Here is a 24,327-nt window from a genome sequence, read left to right on the forward strand (position 1 = left end):
AGACCTATTGGATCACGGGAAGGAAAAGGAAAAACATTTGTAAGAGGAAGTAGAGGAAGAATAGAGGAAGAAAGAAAAAAATGTGCACAAATGAAAGAAGACCTACACAATGCAAATGATAAAATAAAAACTTTGGAGGATAGATTGAAAGATAATATGAAAAATACAACGAAGTATATACAAGAAAACATTTGGCAGCAAATAATGCAGAGGAGTGACAAGTTGTGTGAATGGTTTGAATTGAATGAAAGTCTGATAGTAATTTATATGAAAATCAAAGGGCACTTTGAGAAGAGCATACATGTTTATTCAAAAGAGGATATGGCAAAAAAGATTCTGCAAGTAGTCTACAGTTCCAATGATAGCTACTTGGCATCCAAGGGAATTAAGAGCCACATTAATGCCATAGTTAAGACATCATATATCATTCAAAAATACCATAAAATAAGGGAAACATCAGAAGTTATGGAAAATTGTGGAAAAAAGATATTGAAGATGCAAGAAAAGAAAAATAATTTGATTAAACTTGGTTTGCCTAAGACCATTGACCCATCAAATAAATTCATTGGAAAAGAAGCTTGCAAAAAAATCATGGAGATAAAAATAAAGTTTGATTTAGACTTGCTTCCTAAGGACACAACTCCCCAAAGCTTTCTAGAATTCATCCAACCATTTACAACTCTAAATTTGGTATTGGATGAAACAGTGATGTCAAGTCAATCTTCTAAATATGGAATGTTGACGAAGTTGCAGTTGACTTTCCATAGTTTACAGAATATTGACCTTCCATCAGATGAAGAGTGGAGCACCTTACAAAAATTGGCACGGAAATCTTAAGAATCATAGTATGTATTGCACATTTTTATTCATTTACTCTTAATTTCAAGGTTTTATGTTTTTCTATTTGGAATTTGGCATTGCTTGAAATAACTCTATTTTGTGAATAGCAAAAAAATAGCACTCGCACAACTATGATGCACAGTGCAAAACTTTAGCCAGTAAATTTGTATTCTCAAATTCTCCCTTGCTTTAACATTTATGCATTTCTCTATTTCTGATTACTAGATTTTAGGCACTGCTATTATCTATATTTAATTTGTCATGGCGTGAATTAATATTTAAATTTGAACTCTATTTTTTTAATAGGAGACATCAGACATGTAGCAGATGTTAAATTGCTAATACGACTTGTGATGGCCATATAAATCTGTGTTGAGTTTGTGATTTTGATGTTGAGTCTTCACATGTTGCAAACTTGCAATTCAACCTGAAGCTATTGTTGCTCCCTTATTTCGATAAAAGGGAATTCAAGGTCATTTGCAAAGGGTTATGAAACTTTGTATTCACTTTTGTGTGGACATTGGACAATCACACATGAGCTGTTATTGCTCTCTTGTTTCTATAAAAGGGAATTCAAGGTCATTTGCAAAGGGTTCTAAAACTTTGTATTCACTTTTGCAATTTGCATGGAGAATCACATAGATTGGTGTCTTACTATTGAATGAATTGTATCATATGACTATATTTTGAAAGAATTAATGAAAATATAAGTTCTCGACGTGTGTATTACTATTGAATGAATTGTATCATATGGTTCTGAAATGTATCACACAGATTTGAGACTCAAACATGTCTAAATAAACAATCAACTTCTTTGTATCAATAAACACATTATGGTCTTTTTTTTATGCTATTTTAAATCTGGAAATAGAAAGTTGAAAAATACAATTACAAATCAATATTAAATTCTAATTGCAAAAAGTAATATGCTTTTGTAATATGAATGATGAGATACAGTAATAAGATTAATAAATACCAATCTCTTACAGTTGTCATTCATCCTCATCAAATTCAGAGCTTTCTTGATTCTTGTTTGTGGTTTCTTCACTCTAAGTCTGCATACCTTCATTGAACTGCATCTCAATGCTGCCAGTAGGTCTAGTACATGAGTCAATAGTCCCACTGGCACTTTGGTTTGAATTGTTTCCCAAAACTCTTCTTTCACATTTGGACCTCTAGATTTGTAGTGTCCTATCATAAGGAAAAGTGTGGACATCATACCTAGATTTATAGAGCCTCAAGCAATTTTCCAAATTTTTGTCTAGTTTGTTTCTTAGCTTTGATTTTAGGAGCCCCAAAGCACTGAAAACTCTCTTATCTTCCACCAAACCCAATATCATGGTAAGACATAAATAAGCAAGATTCACATATTCTAGCATTGAATCACACAATGCTGAGTTCTCAGCTATAGTTTTCCAAAGCCTTGTTACTGATCCCTCTTCATGAGGGTTTTCCATTTTGCCATATTGTTCTCTCATAGTGTATGCAAAATGAGATGATTTCTCTTGAAGATGAATTTCATCTAATATTCCATTTATAGTTACTCCATTCAATTCTCTGGATGTGCAAAATTGTTTTATCAAATTCAATAGCTTACTTTGAAAATCAGATGTAATGTTGAGGCTCCAATAATGAGGAAACACAATAGACATGGCTTCAAGAAGGTTGTCAGAAGGGAATCTGCTTATAATTTGTGAGGAAATATCATACGCAATTTTCTTCATAGAAGTAGTTACAGTTTCAACAATCTTGTCAAAATCTTCCCTTGTAACTCTTGCTAGTTGCTTTCAGGGGTGCTTTCCTAGTTCCTCAGGGTTGACCATGGCATAGAAGTGCATTGGTATCTCAACTCCCTGTACATTGGCACATACCTCCCCGTCTGCACCGATTTGTAAAAAGTTATCAGGATTGTTTAAATCTGTGAGTGTCTGCCACTTAACAAATTTTTCATCAGATAGTGTTGGTTGATTTCGATAGAGATTATCGAGGGTCATGCATGTCATCTTACGCAACGTAGCATATTCTGCAATATACAGAGCTCTTTTTTGGGCAGAATTCATAATATTCCTCATTTCCTCTAGCATGGGCAGAAGAGCTGCTAAAGTTAAGAGTGTTTCTAATTTACTTAACCTCCAAAGAAGGTCAGGAAATTTTGGTTGATCTGATCCGTTGCGACTCGTGTGAAATAATCCAATCAAGGATGGATATTCTGAAAACACTCGATACGTTGGACCATCCAAAGAGATCCATCTGGTATCATTATCCTTGAGAAGCTTGTTCCCATCATTTATTCCATCAGCAAAGTGTTGAAATTCCAAAAATCACTTGGGACTTCGACAGAAGTGTGAGTAGAGCTCTTTGATTAAAATTTCAATTTTTTTAACCGAAGCAAACTTGCTCACAATTTAGAAAGCTAGATTCACTATATGAGTCATGCAGTGAATTGCAGTAATGTATAGTGTAAATGAAGTTTCAATCTTTGTACAAAGACCGTTCTTGTGACCTTGCATTACTGAAGCTCCATTTACTCCAACACAAACCAATGTTTTGGCTACCGTCATGTCATCCATACCTCCATATTCAATTAAACTTCTCTTTACTAGTTGAAATAAATTTTTCGTTGTCGCACTCTTCTTCATTTTAGTAATAGATAGTAGATGAGGTTGGCAGGTATGATTCTCTACAGTATAAACATGCATTCATACCCATGAAGTATTGTCTACTGCCATAACTTTGTCTAAAGAAAATGTAATAAAGTTTGACTCTCTTATTTTTTCCTTTACATCTTCTTTCTCAACCTCAACAAGACAACTTGCCCATTCCCATCCACTGATTACTGATTAGTGCCTATTAGGATAGTTAGGAACTTTCAAAAAGTGTAATAAACCACTAATTGATGGGAAATCTGTCATAGCACGCCCTCTGCTCAAAATATAAAAACCAACACTTAACTGAATAGCTTTTCCTAGTTGTTCTATTGCATTGCTTTTCCAAAAGTAGCTTCAATAGAACCTTTAACTTCAACAGGCTTCGTCTATATTTTCTCATCAAAATAATACTCTTCGGCATTCCTCACATGCTTACATTCCTCCTTTGTTTTCCATATTATCACTGATTTTTCAACCCCGTTTATCATTTGTTTTTCATAAACTTTACCCATATGCTTTTCTATGGTGTCAAATTTTAGTTGCAACCTAATTTCCTTGTTATGTTTCCAAGTGCAAATCTTACACCAACATTCTATTACAGGCTCACCTTCAATTGGATTCTCCACTGGTTCAATGAATGGATACTTTGATGCCTAATTTATTTCAAAATTCCTCACTGACATATCCCACTTTTGATCCTTTTTTGATTGTGGTTTTCCCTTTTTTGATCTGGCTTTTCTTTTCCCCTTCTGTGCATTATCATCAATGGCATTATCACCCAAGTCGATTATATCATTTTAGCTAACTTGGGCATCCACCAAATAATCTTCTTCAAAATCATCCTGATCTGAGATATCAGGGTTGCTATCATCTTCAACATGCGATGTAGGTGGCGAATTTTGTACTTGTACTTGTGATGATGTACCTTCCTGATTTTCACCACAATCTTTTCCAATGTCAAAGTACGAAGACAATGTTCTATTTTTTGTTAGCCTCTCATGGCATTCCCCACATTCAAGTTTCCTACCCCTCTTCCTGTTCAACATCTCCAACGAAATAAAGGATGGCAAAAAAATATCAATTTGTTGAAGAAGCAATAATAGACTATAATGTATAATATATTTCATTGGCCCTACGACCTACAATCTAGATGTCTAAGGTACGAATGTCCCCCCTGAGTCCTGACTACTTGGCACTAACAGGTCGCCACCGAATATAATGAACTCAATAATGCAAACAAATATAGATAAATTTAAAATAATATTATAACACTTCAAAAATATGATCGCTCACCTTTAGGTCACTAGCAGTCACCAATGCAGTCAACAACAATGATTTTTCTTGGTCTGAAACTTCACTATTGATCAGAATTCAGAGCCTAGAACCCACCAGATTGTGTTGAGATAGATCTAATCTTTGCATGTATTTATACAAATCCTTATATGGCAAATTCTGTAGGAATTTTATATGTTATACAAATATTTGGCGAATCCTACGTAACTATAACACGACTTATGTAATTTTCAAGGCGATTATAGGTTGTCCAAATATGACTTATATAATTTTCGAGGCGATTATAGGTCATCCAAATAATTGGCAAATACAATATAGTTGGCAAAAGTTGGGGTGAATGGAGACACACATCGGTAAAATGTCGGGTGAATTGGGTCCTCCTAGCTAACAAATCTTCACATGCCTATAGGCGAATTATGGTCGTCTATTAAGGCAACCTCGAAGAGTGTAGGCAAAAAAATTAAATTTACCATGTGTCCACCTTATATTGTATTGGTGAAATCATCGCATAGAAACATTTAATTGCCTAAAACATATGGCAATCGAGTCATGACTTTAAAGGAAATTGATAATGTTTTGGCGACATGGCCACCCCCAGTCGGTACAAAATATTCTCCATTTCCCAGGTCATCGACGTGAAGAATTCACAATTGGCAAATATTTGCCACTAAAGTAATCTCTGCATTAACCATCACATTAAAAAATTGATAAAAACATTAACATTAAAAGTAAGGGACAATGTATATAGATCTATATATTATTAGTGCACGTAAATCAATTTTTCCTTCATGTTTTATGGGGTTATAATTTTGGATTTCTGTTTTAATCACATGACTTGGATAAAACTAGTTTTTGCTTATTTGTTAAGATAACTAAGGAATATCTCTATTTTTCAATTTTATTCTTGTTTTTCCTTCATTTTTTGCTTTGACGAAGGCTTTATATATTGCAATTCATTCATTTATAAATGATCAACCAATCAATGAAATAGTTTTACTCTCATTCTTTCTCTCAAATTTTCTCTCTATTCTACAAGTTTACTTCTTTTTTTCTAGTTAGATCTTATTGTGTTGTGTAGGTTTAGATAAAAATTTACATGGTATCAAAGCGCACAGTTACTGGAAAGAAGAAGGATAACAATCTTTTGTAGGTTTTAAAAATTAGAGTTGTTTTAGAATGGGATTTTTCATTGTCTTGGAGGTTGTATATTAATTTATTTTATATATTCATGAACTGAAATAAAGTTCCAAAAAGGGGGTAAACTAAGTGTAGAATGAGAATTAAATATCATCACTTTGGAAAAAGGAAACTACATCTTGGTGTGATGGAATCCTAAATAATTGTCGATGGATTCATCTATTGCCACATTTGTATGGGCTTATTCTTGAACCAAGTACATGTTGGCAAAACTCTATATGGGAAAGTAGAAATGATCATGTCTTAGGATTAATTGGTTTAAGTGTTGGGAAACATACATCATGGGCTCTATCCCACATTGAGTGCCCTCGCATTCTTTGGACCACTTTATGAGAAATGTATGGAGATCCCATTGAATCTCCATTCCCTAATAGTCCAGTTATGGACATGTTTCTCTCCTTTGATAATGATGATGATCCTATGTATGATGATGACACATAAGAGGAAATTGTTTATTGGAAGAGTCTTGATTGTTTTGATTACACAGATACATCTCCTTATGGTTCTCCTCTTTCTACACCTCCACCTACAAGTTTGAAAGAGATTTTGGCTTCTCTAAATGCTACCTTAGGTTCTCTTCACCAAGTTCATTCTTGTCCTCTTAATGAGCGAGATATCATCCTATCAAACATTTATCATTTATTTTTTGAATCTATTCTTGATCATGATTACAATATTAAGAACGTGTGCCATCTCTCAAATATCAACTCACATCGAGATGCATATTCTTTTGGTTTGGATTCTCATTCTCTCTCTTAGCCACTCCATGCTACTATCTTGATAGATACTAATTCACATCCAAATAAATCTCACACTTCAGTGGTCACTATTCTTGAGTATTGTATGGTAGAGTTGTAGTTCAACATCATATTGGAGAAATATGAGTATTTTGGAGAACCATTCATCTTGATTCATTCATATATTTTACTTGATTGGGAATTTAGTAGTTTAACATCTTGAGGTTTCTATCTTCCAAAAGGTAGAGGCATCATTTGTTGTAGAGGAATCTACTATAGCATTCACCATGCTACATTTTGTATTGACATTCTTTATCTTCTTTGTGGAGGCACAAATAGACCCTATCTTTTCATTTTCCCACATATAGATCCTATTACAACATAGAAGTTGTCATGCAAAATTAGTGTTTATTTTTTGGGGGGAGGGTTTTGTTCCCACTAGGTTTTCCCTTTTTCCTCTTTCCTTTCCTTAGGCTTTTGTCTCCTTAGTTAGACTTAAGGGGGGTTTTAGTGCAGGTAAATTGATTTTTCCTCCATGTTTTATTAAATTATAATCATGGATTTCTGTTTTAATCCCATGACTTGGATAAAACTATTTTTTTGCTTAGTTGTTAAGCTAACTAAGGAATATCTTTGTTTTTTCAATTTTATTCTTGTTTTTCCTTCATTTTTTTTTGACAAAGGCTTTATATATTGTAATTCATTCATTTGTAAATGACCAATCAATCAATGAAATAGTTTTACTCTCATTCTTTCTCTCAAATTTTCTCTCTATTCTGCAAGTTTACTTCTTTCTATCTAGATCTTACTCTGATGTACAAGTTTAGATGAAATTTTACATATACAAATACCCATCACATAAAAAGTTGTTTAAAACAAAAACATATTAATTGAATACCCATCACTTTCAAATTTTATCATGCAATGCAATATAAAATGTTTTCTTCTACGGCATTTTTAGGAGCCCAGATTAATGTAAGATTTAGAGTGAAGTAATTGATAATTTGTTTTGTAATGCAAGCTAATGAACAACGGGAGACATTCCATGGTGTAATTGTGATTTTGGAAATCATTATCCAATCATTCCCAAGAAAAAGTAAAGATGGGTTGTTGTGTTGCTCGGATATGTGCTTTTGGTTTCTTACCTTCATTATTTTAAAGATTGGGATTAAATTTCAAAAAAGGTTCGTAGGGATATGTAATTTTCATTTCTTGAATTTTGAAAAGGGTTAGTTTCAGTGGATCCATTGGTAGACTATATCAAATGGATTACAGCTTGAGAAGACGAGTCATAGTGAACATCTCGAGACTGAACAATAATAGAGTCTTGTCCTTACTCCCACCCAACCCATTCATTTGGCCTAGTTTTGGTGCATCAATTGATAGACTTTGAGAAAAGTTGTTGAATTACGCTTTGACAAGTGTGTAGAATTTGAATTTTTAAGATATGTTGGAAATGATTGTCCAACCTAGTAATACATACTGCCTCCGTATTGTCCATAATGTTTTGCATTTTTCAAATGGACAGCATAGTTTGAGTGAATAATTTTTTTTCGTGTGGGAGCCTTCCTTGCATGAATGTGTTTTCTTTCCAATGAAACTAATTATGAGTTGAAAATTATCTCCAATGTGGAATTTAATAATCTACATTGTGTAACCATTCGTATGGTTAACATTTCTGCAAAATTATCTTTATAACCATTGTTGATAACAGATACTGGAAATTCCATTCCATTTTTTATTACACCTCCCATAAAAAATTGGCTTGAGTTGTTTCCGAATGCTCAACCAAATTGAATTTAAAATGCCCCTTGTTAGTTGGAACCCACTTGTATGTTAGATGTATGGTCAACCATTGAAGCCTATAGTGAAACAGCCAATACCTTCACTAGGTTGTGTTGCAATTTTATTCCTTTTGTAAATTTTGAATCAGAGTAGTCTTTCGAATTGATCTTTATCATAATCTGAATATGGTCTTGCAAAATATTCCTATTCAATATTTAGCTGTTTTGAATGATTAATCACATAAAAAAGAATCTTACCACCATTTTGCGTAATGCTTTTTAGGATGTGCATTCGAACAATTTCCCGGTATATGTTTATTTTTACTACAAAAATTGTGTAAAGTAGGTGTAAGCTGGCCAAACGTGGAGGCCATTTTTTTCCAAATAGATTAGATAGACTGGTACTGGAAAAGGGAATCTTTATTGGATAGTGTAAAATTTTGTCCTTGTAGTTGCACATCACTGAATAGATCTTGCAGATACAATACACAAAAGAAAAGAAGAGAGTTGTGAGAAATTAAATTGTATTAATTCATTATATATTTTACTTTAATGCAAAAGAAGATTTATACAAATAATATCCACTGCATTAGACAAAGCTTGTAGTGAAAGAGGTAGAGAATAAATAGTTAACTAGCTATTGCACTAATCGCTTAGTTAGGCTTATGCAAATATCATGCAACCATGAGTGATGCTCGGGAATCACAGAGAAGACTGCAAGAAACTGGAAATAACTACACTACCCACTGCATGATTTACACCGAATAATGCAATATGATTTAGAAGGATTTGTGGAGAGAATTGGATCCCCTCCCTAGAAAACATGAGCAAGTTGATCCCAGAGTGGTGGGGTCAAATTTATGTCATGTGGTGGGATCAATTTTCTTGTGTGAAAATGATATAGCTTCCATCGATGAGCGAATATTTTTTATATGTATAAATCTGGAGCACCTCTCTCTGAGAGGTGGATTTCTCTTGACAAACTGAAGTTAGTGGACATACATGTCATATATGTTGTCACAATAGAAGTATAATGTAAATTATTTAAACCATGTAACTATTTAAAATAGATAAAACGACTGAGTATCATAGGAAGGAGAACAAGATGATAGCTCTGCTAGGGTTTAGGTTGTGTATTGCTTTTTTGAAGAAAAACAATTGTGTCATACTGCATTTACTAGAGGATTTTAGAGTTCATTATGGCTCTGACCAACTTTAGCCCAACAATTGATACTGGTGTTGGATTAGTTGCGACAGATACTCATGGCACCCCAAAACAAACACCTTCACAAATTTGTTCTGAAAGTGTTTCACAAAGTATGCCCTCGCCTGATGTTCTCCTTCCTATTCAATATTTTGATAATGCCGATGAGTGGCTTGAAAAATGCACTTTGATAAGATATTTTGTGGGTAGGATCCCTCCTGAAAGCATGTTACGTAAATGGGTTGCCAAATCCTAGACTCCTCATGGGGTCCAGCTCGATGGCATTCAAAGCCTCACCTAGGGTTTTTTAGTTTCACATCTCAAACCCTTCCCATGTTGAGGCTATCCTCTCTCATGGCTATGGACCGTTCAGTCTTCCCTTCTAGTTTTCCAGCATTGGTCTCGAGACTTTTCTGTCTCATATGAAAAAAAGTTGAGAGTCCCGGTCTAGGTTGAGTTCCTTGGTCTTCCTTTGCCTTGTTGGCCTTTTAGGAAAACTATTACTCAGTCTATTGGCAAAGTTATTTATCCTAAACCAAACCATTTTTTCAATGCTCACCCTCAAAAGAGGGTTTGCGTTGAGGTCGACCTTTCCTGCGACCTCAAAGAAACTGTTAATATTCAAGTGGGTGGAAATACCTTCACCCAGAAGGTGCTTTATTTGAATCTTCCCAACACCTATTTTAGGTGCCAGTCGATGGAGCACAAAATCAACAATTATCCTTTGGTTGTGCCAAAGATGAAATCCCCTATTAAGAATACCGGCTCTCAACTTTTGGAGGGAGAAAAAAATGATGAATCAACCATTGTGGTTCGCAAAGGCAAGAATTTTTTGGCTTCTACCCAAAAGAAACCCATCGTTTCAAGTTCTCAGTTGACGGCCGAGACTCCTCCGCAGGTACCATCTTCCCAAGTGATCTCTATGTCATCTACTTCGGTTTCAAACCCTAGCCAGTCAGGCAAGGATTCTTCTGAGGGTGCCTCTCAACCTCTTTGGTTCCGCACTCCTCAGGCTGTGTTCATGATTTCTACTCCACAATCTTTGTTCCACTCTTGCAGTCCTTCTGGGCATGCTAAGATTGGAGATGGTGGTTCCAAGAAGCGAAGAGTTATTTCTGGTAGGGCCTCTCTTCCTAGTTTTAGTTTAGATTTTCTGCGCAATAGCTTCTCCTCTCTTAGGGACAAGGATGATATATAAGATTTTTCATGAATTAGATCTCATGGAATGTTCGAGGTCTCACAGACCTCACCAACAAGTATTTTGTTAGAGATGTTCGTCAACATGTTTATGGCCTGGATGTTCTCTGTCTCTAGGAAGTTAGAATTGTGGGCTTCATGCTTACTGCTGCATGATGTGTTATTTGGCTAGATAGCCTGGTTTTTTCTTCCCAACATGAAATTGTTCAAGGTGGAGTTGCTACTCTCATTTCCCCTCATTGGCTTTCTCCATTTATTTCTCACGGTTCTGACCCCATGCTGAGAGTTGTATGGGTTTTGTTGTCAATAGACAATCATTCAGTTGGGATAGTTAATAATTATGCTCCCAATGATGTGGTTAAAACATCACAATTATGGCGTTGGATTGCAAATGCTCTGCCACCTACAGCCTGGGTCATGTGTGGAGATTTCAACATGGTTGAGGTGGCATCGGATAAGGACAGGATTTTTTCTTTTCAAAGGATAGTTGGAGAGAGAGAAGCCTAGTACTATATGCGTAATAAATTGGCTCTTTTCAATCCAAACACCAACTGCTGCCGCCCAAGTGGGGTCTGGCACACTTGGTCTAATTTCATAGTTGGCTCTGATAGAATTTTTAAAAGGCTTGATCGTGCCATGATAACAATGCAATATTGTTTTTCTTTTTCAGAAGATCAAGATTTGCCTGTCTCTCTACTCATTGATGTGACGATGTCCGATCACTTCCCCATAAAGTTTAGCATTGAATGGCAGCCAGCTAGGACGCATCTTTCCAAGACACAATTCTACCTCAACACATCTCTCTTGCATCATCAGGCCACGATGGCCCACATTCAAAGGGTTTGGAATTTGGAACCCAGGCCACATCATCACATTTGTTGGATTGTGTGGTGGAATGATGCCATTACCCACTTTGCAAGGCTTTTGTGCATTCATGGAAGACAATTTACCATGTACCGCAAGCGCTTGTATGATGTGATTACCAAATATCTTTGTGATGCCATAGAAGCTCTAGCTTCGAATCCTTTCGATTCTAACTTACAAAGTCAGTTAGCCTAGCTCCGCCATCATAAACAAGTTGTAGATAATTACTCTACCAAAGGAGCTCAAATCAAAGCCAAATTGCATTGGCTTAAGGTGGGCAATAGAGCCTCCAAAGAATTTTTTCTGACTTTGCGCACTCATCATGCCTCTATGGGGATTAAGAAAATCAAAGAGGGTCATGTTGTTCTCACCGAGCTGCTTGATATTCTTTAAGTTTTTGTTTGACATTATGAGAAGGTGTTCATAGCACAAGGAAATTCTTCAACCAAAGACCAAGCTTCACAAGATTGCTTATTTGTTGTACCCAAAAGGCTTTCAAAGGCTCAGTAAACCTTTTGCGGTCAATTTTTGACCATTGATGACCTTAAGGACGTTGTTTTCTCTATGGCAGATGATAAAGCCCTGGGGTGTGATGGCTTCCCTTGCGAGGTTTACAAAGCCTTTTTGCCTTATGTTGGTCCCGAGCTTCATAAGGTCTACCTTGAAGATTTTCTTTCCTAGTCCCTGGGAAAGATTATTAACAAAGGCAAAATTAATTTTATCCCTAAGGCGAAGGATCCGGAGGAGATTTACAATTAGAGGCCTATTACCTTTCTCAATATCTCATACAAGATCATTGCCAAAGCCTTGGCTCTCAAGATTTGTCATCTCCTGCAATTGATTGTTCGACTAGAGAAAACTAGATTTATCAAGTCCATCTTTATTCTCAATAATATTATTATTGTTTAGGAAGCGATGGAATGGGCTCGACGCTCCAAGAAGTGGGCAATATTTCTTAAGATTGACTTTGCTAAGGCATATGATTGCATTGAGTGGACGTTTATTTTGGCTATGCTCAAAGCTCTTGGCTTCGGCCCCAAGTTCATTCAGTCTATCCAAATGTTATTTGGAGATGCCTTGGCCTGCATCACCATCAATGACTGTCAATCTAGGGCTTTTGGCCTTTTTAGATCCATTTGCCATGGCTATCCTCTAGCTCCTTCCTTATACATTCTTGTAGCAAAGGATTTTGGGTACTTGCTTGCTAATGCCATTTCTATTGGTCATGTTCATGGAATTTCCCTACTTGATTCACCTTCTCAACTTGTCAATGGCCATTTTGTGGATGACTCCTTTCTCACTCTCATTGAGGAAGAGAAAAATGTTTAGGCTACTCTTCAATGTCTTGACACTTTTTTCTTGGCTTCCGACTCTTCCATTCAATGGCACAAGATGCAATGTTACATGCAGTCTTTTGCCTTTCAAGCTTTGCCTATGGATCTTTGGAATGTTGTTTTAGCCAGGATTGAGAAGAAATTAGCTTATAAGATAACCAAGCCTCTCTCTCTATCTAACCAATTTCAAATTTGCTTGAAGGTTTTGGTTGCCACTCATGTCTACTACTCTTCATGTTGGGCTCCTTCCAAGGCCTCTTACATGAAGTTGGAAAGACTTTTGCGGGCTTTTCTTTGGGCCTCTAGTTTCGACCATCAAGGTTTTCACAAAGTCGCTTGGGAATATTGTTGCCTTCCCAAGGAGTCTAGAGGGCTTGGCCTTCTTTCTACCTAGAAGAAAGGTCTTTCTTTATGTGCTAAATGGATCATCAGAGCCTTATCTGGTGACGAAGATTGGAAAATCCTTCTTCGACATTGTATTTCTTTTGGTTTTCCTGCTAATAGGTTGGCTTGGAAGGGGATTTAATTTCAAACCCTTCTCATTATTAAAGCCCCGATTCAAATCTAGGGTACTTTTGTTGTTAAAAGTATCTAGCAAGATTGGGAAGCTATTAAGCCTTGGCTTCGGTGGGCTGGTGATAGTTTTCATCATGGGATCTCCATGAATCAACACAACCTCGAGTGGTCACCTCTTTTTCATGTACAAGGATTCCCGTTGGCTAAAATCTATGGTGTTAGTGTTCTATGTTTTCACAAACATGGCATTCAAACACCTAAGGACTTGTTCTTCAGAGTTTCTATGAGTATTTGGTCATGGGATGACCTCCAAGTCCAATTTCATTTGTCTCGACTAGATCGAAAAACATATGGCCTCTTGGTGTCAACCTTGCCCTCACACATGTTACATAAGTTTGGCATTCAGTCTATCAGACCTTGGTGGAAGGATTGGAAGTGGTATCCTTGGACTCCTCTCGCTAGTTACAAACCCAAAACGGGTTATCTCTGGTTGGTGCCACACTTCCCTATGGTCAATATTCTTAATCAGCGGTGGCATTTGCAGTCTTCTCAGAAATCCTAGAGACTTAGGTTTCTTTCTATTTGGTCCGCCACTACTGAACCCAAGATTGCACACTTTGCTTGGTGTGTTCTTTTTCAGGGGTTGTCTCACTCCCGGTACCCTTTTTGTGGGCACCCAGAAACATTTATGTACATTTTTTTATTATGTAGAAGAGCTCAACAGTATTGGAGCTAGATCCATGATTTCTTTTGGCCATTTTGGCCTAAGCCCTTTTCTTGGCATATGGCTCTTCCAGGTGATTCGCCTAGAATCCCCTTCAATTTTTCCCAGATATGGCATGCTTTCAGAATGGAGATCCTATTTACTCTTTGGAAAGATAGAAATGTTGTTATTTTCACTCACAACTCTTTCGATATTAATGTCTCACTTAATGCTCAAGAATACATTTGTAATAATATTTTAATGTAGATTCAAGTGCAAGTAGATAAAGTGGCTCTTGAGGTGGGCCACTTACAGGAGCTTTATGTGTTGTTCTTGAGAAGTTAGGTTTTTCCAAGGCCTGGGTCAAATGGATTCGTGCATGTATTTCTTCTGCAAGATTCTCGATTTTAATTAATAATTCTCCCTGCGGTTTTTTCACTTCCTCCAGGGGTTTGAGACAAGGAGATCCCCTTTCTCCCTTTTTGTTTATTCTCCTAGCTGAAACCTTTAGTTGGGCTATTAGGGCTACTAAACTGGGGGGACTTTGGAAAGGTATAAGGATTCAGAATATTCCCCAGTATTTATCATTGTCTCTTTGCAAATGATACTCTGTTATTTGGACATGCTTCGTTAGTTGAGGAAAAAGTGATTAAAGGAATAATATAGAATTATGCATCATTTTTTGGTCAGAAAGTGAATTCTGATAAATCAAAGATTTTCTTCCTTAATAAATCACAACTGGTTCAGCATAGGTTGCAATCCTTTTGGGGATTTGAGACTGGAAATCTTCCATGTACTTACCTTGGGATTCCTTTCTTTGTTAAACAGGATAAGATTGGTTTTTGGGATAGGATTATTTCGGTCATTTCTAAAAGAATTCTCTGATGGAATCATAGATGGTTAACTTTGGTGGGTAAAATTGTTCTCATTGAGTCTGTTTTGAATGTTGTTCCCATATATCTCATGTATGTTTTGAAGTCTCCAAAAGCAGCTATTGTTAGTTTACAAGATACTCTTAGAGATTTTCTTTGGAACAATAATAAATATGGCAAGAAGAAACTCCATTTAATTGCATGGGATAAGGTATGTTTGCCTAAGGAACTTGGGGGAACAGGAATTCAGAGTCTGGAGAATCAAAATTTAGCCTTAGGTGCTAAGTTGGTTTGGAAATTATATGACAAGCCTAGCTCCTTATGGGCACAGATTATGTTTGCCAGATATTTAAATAATGGACCGAGAGAGTATATTTTTAAAGTCTCAAATTTTCCTTCGGGTTCTGCTATTTGGAATTTCCTTTGTAAATGTAGATCAGTTATTTTGCCTCATCTCTTATGGATTGTTCATAATGGTAGAAAGGTTAGATTCTAGGATGAAGTATGGAATGGACACACACCTCTAGTGAATATTAGGGATTGGTCTCCTCTGATCACTATTATTTCCTCCCTATGGGGTGTTTTTGTAGCAGATTATTTTGAAATTATGACTAGTGGACCCCTTAAGCTAGCTAGATGGAAGTCGATTGATTTTTTAGATGTTGATCAATGTATGAAATTAGATTTTGAGAATATTTTGGGGGATAGAATTGTATTTCTTTATGATTCTGAGGATGAACTTATTTGGAGAAAGAATATTTCTGGTAAGTACACTATTAAAGATGGTTACAACTCTCTTATGGTTGCTAAAGATTTATCATCCTAACCTTATAAGTATTTTTGGCATTCGGCTTGTCTTCCTAAAGCTGGAGCCTTTGCTTGGTTGGCAGTTCAAGACAGTCCTTATAGGTATGAGAATGGATAGGCTTGGTATTACTACTATTTTCCCTTGTGTCTTTTGTAACAAAAATTTGGAATCTTCTTCACACCTATTCCTACATTGTGATTATGCTTATGAATGTTGACAGTGGTTGTTTGAGAAGTTAAATATATCCTTTGTTATTGGTAAGGATCTCATTTCCCATTTTAGATCTTGGCCCTTTATGTTTGCCTCATCTTTTTATGCATGCCTTTGGAACATATCTCCATCTATTGTGATTTGGAATGTTTGGCTAGAGCAAAACAACAGGATATTTTAAAAAAAAAGTTCTCTGAGGTTGCTCTATCGCTTATTTATAAGAATTTGGAAAATCTTACTTCTTTTTCGCACTCAGATACTAGAGTTACTTTAGTTTGGAAGATGTTGTTAGTTTTACCCTCTCATGGTTTAATTTTAAAAAAGAATGATGCAATAGGTAAGAGATGCTCTGCTAGACGGAAACCTCCTTCACAAGGGCACTTTAAACTGAATTTTGATAGGGCCTCTCATGGTAACCCTAGGCCGGCTCGGGTAGGCATAGTAATTTATGATCAAAATGCAAATTTTATTTGAGCTAAGTGTCATGCTATTGGTTTTAAAACTATCAATTATGCAGAATTTCATGCTTTGTCTTTTGGATTGGATTGGATTGGATATGGCAATCTCTTTGGGAATTAAGGACTTAATAATTGAAGGTGATTCTATGGTGATTACTCAATGTATTATGAAAAGAAATCGAATTGTTGGAATTTGCAGTATATACTTGATCTCATTTTACAAAAATTAGAATTGTTTGAATCTTTTTTGTTATCCCATTGTTACAGAGAAGTTAATAAGATTATGTATTATTTGGAAAATTTAGCCATTGATAGCAATGCTAATCAGTGAGAGGTGGGTTTTGAGGAAATTCCTTCTAGGGTATGGGAAGGTTTGCAGCAATAGTTATGTTATTTTCTTGAGTAATGTTGATGTAAAATTTTATGATGATAATTATTCCCACTTTCCCCTTTCATTTCAAGTATTCATGTTTGTTGTCCCATTGTTACAGAGAAGATAATAAGATTGTGGATTATTTGGCAAATAGCAATGCTAATCAACGAGAGGTGGGTTTTGAGGAAATTCCTTCTAGGGTATGGGAAGGTTTGCAACAATAGTTATGTGATTTTCTTGAGTAATATTGATGTAAAATTTTATGATGATAATTATTCTCGCTTTCCCCTTTCATTTCAAGTATTCATGTTCATTGTCTTCTTCCATTGATAGCAGCTGTGGAGTCTACATTTGAAAATTATCTGATGGGTTTGCAAATTGCCATATGGGCTCTATGTAAAACTGATATTATATGTGTTGTGACCGCATTTTGTATGTGGTTTTGGGTGGGATGCGTAAACTGATCCATTAGATACTATAGGTTTATTTTATGAGCTGTGACCGGAGGTTTTCTTCCCAGGGAAAAAAAAATAGATATAGAGGCTGAAAAAAAGACATCTAAGATATAACTATCATGATAATTAATTCCCTTATTCATTGTCAAACATATTTCCATTTACGCATAAAAGAGATAGTCAAGAGTTTGAGCATGAACAACCCATGGCAGGAACTTCATAGCAAGCTTGTTACAATAATAAATGATCAAAAATTTGAATCTGACGGAGATTAATAATCTATATTTACCAAAAATATAATCTTTTAAAAAAATCTAAAGAAAAAATAAAATATATTCAAAAAGGATATAAATAAAATGTTATAAGATAAAAAAAATATTTATTAAAAATACAAATTAACCGAAAAATACATTAATATGCAAATTACAACATTACAATTGGTTATTGCATAATTTATGCTAGTGTAGCGAAATAAATATTTCTCTTTAGAGAAATTGGAATGTCTCTCTTTACAATTGTCTGCAATAATAAAAAAAATTCTATCCAGATACTAAATGTCTTTCGGTAGGAAATTCCTTACCCAGCATAAATTCGCTCTTTACCCGGCATAAATTCGCTCTTTACCCGGCATTAAATTCGCTCTAATCCGGCATAAAGTCATTTGTGGAATAAGCAGTAAAAGTTGGAATTTTTACCTTTACGATTGTCTGTAGTAAAAAGAAGTTCTCTCTTATCCGGCATTTTTCTTCCACTAGCTGATATCCGAATCACTGGGCATTAAAATATAAGCATATCTTGCAGCTTAAACATTGCGAAGTAGAAGTTGGAAGGAAGATACAAACATTTCTGTTTCTCGAAGCCAAAACAACTATGGCTGCCGAACAATGTGTGTATCCACCTACTCGAGAAGAGCCATCCGATGTGTATCCACCCCCTCAATCATCTTCCGATGTATATCCACCTCCAACTAGTAAAATCCAGGCATTGTTTGCACGAGGCACAGACCCAGAGATCATAAGAGCCTTTGAAGCTTATGATGAGGATGGAAATGGATCAATTGATGACGAGGAGTTGCAGAAAGCTCTCTCCACAGCTGACCTGTCCTACAGCATCAGGACAGTTCGCCTTCTCATGTTTAAGTTTAACAACATAAATTGCACTAGAATAGGTACGCTAATCATCTTCATCTTGCTTTTTATTTGTGTTTTTTTGTTTAATTTTGTAATGGGCGACATACGAATTGAATTATAATTATATATTCTGTTCTCGGAAGCTAGGTAAACTTCATTTTCTTTATGATATTATTCTCGATGTAAAACAAAGCTTGAACTGAGTTCTTAAATATTTAAAAGGGTCTGAAAGCTTTCAGAATTATGCGCTATTTTATTAGAGAAAAAGTATATTCTGTTGTCTGTGAAAATATAATGGCATATTTTAGACATTCTATCTTCTTGGCCTGTTTTACAAGTTGTCAATATTCCGCATATATTACTAACAGTTTAGCACATCTGTTTGCTCAACAATAACCATTGGCATCATCACCTCCTTGATGCATATAATGACTACCATCCATTGAGTATGTTAGCTACATTTTCTGATACTAACAAATGCTGCGGCTGTTCTCGTAAAAAATGATTTGATTGTAAGTTGAAATCACATTGAATAAATAGGAGTAACATGTTAATTGCTCAGATTTAAAAGGGCTTTGCAATTTATTTCTGCATGTTCTATTGATGATAATATCTATTGTTGTGGATTTGTATTTTAAATAAAATTCAGATATTTGTACTGAGTGGATTTGAATCAAATAGGTATCATATTCATAAAAGATAGGAAACGAAGATGTAGAGTGGACATTCTATCCCGGCTGTTTCACCTATCATTAAGACACCCCTGAACTGGGACATGTCAGGCTATCCCATGGGTTGCATCCTAGGGCCACACTGATTAGTTGTAACTGGGTTTGTAACTTTTCAAAATCGTACAGGTAATAGTTTCTTTATAGGTACAATCTCCTTTCCATCATACATGTGTAACGATAACCCCGTCAAGACCCAAATCTTGCACACATTTTTTTTAAGAACCCATTAATACATAGCATTCATAATAACAATGAATAACATACATTCAGGAGCACCAATCAAGTAATTTATCATAATTCAAAATTTTAATTTCATGATAATTATTAATGGATGAAAATAATTAGCACTAGCTAGAAGCATATCTTAGGAATTCTTATAAGGTCATGTAGACTCCTTGTCTATAACTCACCTAGATTGCTTGAGGTGTAATGTGAACCTTCTATAGTGTATTTAATCTCTATCAACCTTTTTAAGTGGATTTTGTAGTCTTGGTCAGCAAGAGAAAATCATTTAGTCTACCACTCTTGTGGTAATCTCCTAATGACCAATCACCTAAGGTGTTGACAACCTTAGATAAAAAAAACATGTCACATTGCACTATGAGGTTTGTTATGGTTGTTATCTACCCAGTCCCATTAGAAATTATTCATTCCCTATAGTTTATCAAATAACTACACAACAAAGACATTCATCATCGGCATGCAACTAGCCCCTAAACCCACATGCTCCTAACAGAATCTATCCAATACCCTAGATCAATTTGGGGTGTCCCTCACCTATAAGCAACTGGTAGTATCCATCCACTAACTATGTATTACAATTGATAGTATAATGGTATAGTGTGTTCCTTGACTACGGTAAATCTTGAACATCGATAAGCCTATCTTAAGTGGGTCATGGGATTTATTTTGTTGATCACCTTGGATACAAAGGACTAGTCTACATGTTAGAGGAATACATCCTATACCTATGGTCTCATAGGGCCTAACACCATTCATTGTTGTCAAAGTTAGCACCTATATGTAGCTTAACATTATAACTAGAAAGATAATCCTAATCAGGAAATATGTAGTTTCCAAGCCTACCTTATGAGCACGAGTAGTGTAGAACATTCACTAAGCATCCAATGATGGCTCCTTGATCTAATCCCAAAAATTATAATGATGAAAGAAGGTTTATTCACTTTTTCCTTCATAAATTATTTTAGCTATTAATCATTTGAGACAAGGTATCAAAAATGCCAAGGAAGGAGGCAAGTATAGGCATAAACTGGCTACTAGTTCTCATATGCTAATTTGTTGTTGACATTCACATGGCACAAAAGATGTGCAGTTGTTATATGTTTTGTTTTAGCATAAGTTGACATCAATAGTTGTGTAAAAAGATAATAGTACCATAATGAAGTAACATATAAAAACATTAAAAATACATAATAAAAATAATCATTCTCATTAATTTAAAGTCTTATTAGTTGATTCTCATAACCATTAGTATAGAATTTTCCACCTAATATATTTCTACTATTACTTGCTTATTATTTTTAATTGTTTTCCTTTTTCCTTTATGGTTATATTGAGTTGTAATGATTTTAAACTTATGTATTCATCATTCTAACCTAAACTTTATTCAGAATAAAGCTGCTAGTGTGCTTAATTCTATCTATTTTGAGGGTATTTTAAAAGCTAGAACTAGATTTTCTTTCTACTAACATATTTATACTAAAGTTGGACTGGTTTAGATCCATCTTATAGTTGAATAAGAAAGGTGGGTGTTTTGCCCTTAGCAAAATTTAGGCTACGCTTTCAAGTAGAGTTCTTATTTTGATGAAGTTCTATTTATACCAAAAAAATGACAGTTCTAACTATTGAATATAAGAGTTTCTTAGTTATGCTAATATCTCTATTGTTGCTCTTAATTTGAGTCATGAGTAAAAAATAGATAGAAGAACAAAGATTATTCGTTCCATAAGCTAGTCATTTTATCAAATATTTTACCATTAAATCGGGTCTTAATTGACTTAACTACTGATAAACACATACTTAGTATACCAATGGCTACAAGAGAAATTCAACTTATTATTCCTTATCCTTCTAATTGTTCTTCTTTTGTTGGTATATATCTAGGCACTGATGATTTTACATTTTTGGTTGTCTCTTGGCCATGAAAACTAATTAATAGTTAACAGATAAAATCAAATAGGTGAGTAGAGTTTTAGGGTTAGACACTTTAGGATGATAAAAATTGTAAACAAGGTTCCGTTTTCACATAATCCACTTCATCCTACATAAACTTATAATCATTAAACGCACGCATGAGTTCGTTGAACATAATTACTAAATCTACCCGTAGTCCAAATTACAAGGAGACTAGGGGCCATGCAAGAAATTTAACAAGATTTCTAGGGATATGCCAACATGCCGTTGTCTTTGCATATTTTTACATTACTCTACTCTCATCGATCGATTTTTTTTCGTTTAAGGCTTCCAAAGATGGACTTATCGCGAAGAAGTATTCAACAATTTGTTTCAGTACGGACACTAATTTGCTCAATTTTTTTCAGTTTTCAAAGGTTGAAAGTACTGCTTTGATCGCATGAGATGATTCCTCTGTACTAAGGCTTCTAGACATTAAGTTTCCATTTTAAATTGGAAGTGCTATAGGTGATATTTTTGTAAAGGCTTTGGCAGGTTCCACTTTAAAGTACTGCTTTAGATTAGGTGAACTTGTATATCAAGTGACATTACTGTGGTTCTTCTTGTGTATGTATGCAGGACCAAAAGAATTCACAACCTTGTGGCATGATCTCCAGGCATGGCGGGTAAGTTTCGTTTTCGTCAAGATTAGGAGACCAATCTCCTCCATATGTTACCTCCCAACTCATGCCATTTACTATTTTGCTTTTGTCTAAATAGCAGTTGGGTACAACTCTGCCCTAACCCGAAAAATTAGGCCTTAACCCGAAAAATCTCCTATCAGATTCACCGCATCTCATGGCACTCTACTTTTGCTGACGTGACGTTTTCTTCTTCCTTCTATATTAACGATCATGGAATAGCAAGAGAAGACTATAAATATTATTAGGTATAACGCAGAATAAAAGCTTAGTGCAAAGTAATATACCAACTAGCACGCAGAGACCTGAAATCTGCCATAGCAAATATGTTGTAGATCCTAATTATACCATTGATGCAGCCTACAATGGAAATTCTTGCTATTTGTTATGCAATCTGACAAGTCTTATAGGTCTCTCCGGATTTTGGAAATACGTACAAATGTTAATTAGCAAAAGGCAGCCATAGAATGGTTTTCAGGTATCTGTCTCTGAGACCTGTTTCATGGGATTAGAGGCCACAATTGTATAGTTCAGGACTTACAATTTATTTGAAGTCTATACATTGTTCAGTTTAGATGATAGTGTAAGTTACACCACTTGCTCTTATTCAATTGGATATTGACTAAGGTCAAGAGTTCCTTCTTTAAAAGTTAAAAAAAAGGAAGTAGGTTGAGGCCATTTATACTGGTAACCATACCATTTAAGCAGGAAGGAAATGCCTATTTCCTTGCCTTAGATATGCCTGAAATTGAAATGCTGTGAAGCACATAATTCTAAATATATCGCTTAAGAAGAATGTTCATTGTGAGGAAAAATGTTTGGCATATTTGCTTCAAATCATTGCTTCAGCCCATTATGTTGTTTTCAAGCATGTCAAAACATTTTGTGGTCTACACCATATTCCGTCAAATTTAAAGTGAACTGATTCAGCGCTATCTGTGCAGTCAATCTTTGAGAAATTTGATAGAGATCGTAGTGGAACGATTGATAACATGGAACTTCGCGATGCTCTTCGCCAATTGGGATATGCAGTACCACAGCCAGTTTTACAGCTTCTGCTTACAAAGTATGACAGGACAGGCCAAGACAACGGAATTGATTATGACAACTTCATCGAGTATGGTCTTTTACGTTTCAAGTCGCCACTTTGCTCTCTATAACAGCTTACCAACTGAACTAGTATTTTAATGATGAAAATGCTTTTTCTGGGTCAAAACTCAATCCTAGACGCTATAGTTTTTTTTTTTCAAATTGGGAATTGTTTTTCTCATCTATTAGTCTCTCTATTTCGGTCACAAGTTTATATGTTACTTCTCTAAGACATTTTTATTTTTATTTTATGTGCAGGTGTGGCGTAATTGTGAAGGTAGAATTGATTAAAAAATACATTATGTTCCAGTTATATAAGGAGACACCCCTTGTTTTACAAACCCAATGAACTGGAGTCCGGAAATGATAATGAACAGTAGTGACAGTAGTGTGCCAGTAATTTGTAATATTGTTAGATATTCTACTTTAGCCGTTTCTACACCTAGATTGATGTCTATTTCGATATCTGATAAATATATGCACTGTCTTTCTACAGGGGCTTACTGAAAAGTTCAAGGAGAAAGACAAAAGGCGCACTGGCAAAGCCACTCTAACCTATGAAGAGTTCATGCTCACGGTTTTACCATTCATTGTTGCTTAGCGAGATTAGTGCTTGAACAGAGTCTTGTTAAAGTGTGTGTTAATATGATGGAATCAGTAGTTAATTTCTCTTAGGCAGAAATATATATCTATGTATGAGTTTCCACAGGTTATTGGAACAACTGGAATAACTTTTATATTATATATTTTGAGAAATTTAAGTATTTCTATAATTAGATCTAAGAGATATATGGAGCAGTTATATTTTTTAATTATTTTCTTCTATGATTGGAAAATGACTTTGCATGAGTTTTGATGTCCATATGATAAGCATTGTCCAAACATGTCTATATTTTAGAACTGAAACTCAATTACATACTTTTTTAGTAATGAGTTATCTAAAAGTAAAATGAAAAACTTAGATACAAAGTAATCTCCTTTCATGTTAAATTGGTGGTTAAGCTTGGATTCAGCATGCATTGCACTGCATATCATTGATGAATAGAGTTA

The 24,327-nt window shown here is 35.2% G+C and overlaps 1 protein-coding gene across 1 annotated transcript; it reads left to right on the forward strand.

The window, feature by feature from the left end:
- The first annotated feature begins 18,269 nt into the window (after positions 1–18,269).
- On the forward strand, positions 18,270–24,060 carry LOC131045235 (calcium-binding protein CBP). The gene is made up of 5 exons (XM_057978782.1): positions 18,270–18,661; positions 22,127–22,173; positions 23,133–23,305; positions 23,536–23,554; positions 23,774–24,060. Exons 1-5 carry the CDS (start codon positions 18,364–18,366, stop codon positions 23,876–23,878), a joined length of 642 nt encoding a protein of 213 aa, XP_057834765.1. The 5' UTR covers positions 18,270–18,363; the 3' UTR covers positions 23,879–24,060.
- Positions 24,061–24,327: the final 267 nt, after the last annotated feature.

The sequence above is a fragment of the Cryptomeria japonica genome, chromosome 10 (assembly GCF_030272615.1).
Source record: "Cryptomeria japonica chromosome 10, Sugi_1.0, whole genome shotgun sequence".
In the NCBI taxonomy this organism is placed as follows: Eukaryota; Viridiplantae; Streptophyta; class Pinopsida; order Cupressales; family Cupressaceae; genus Cryptomeria; species Cryptomeria japonica.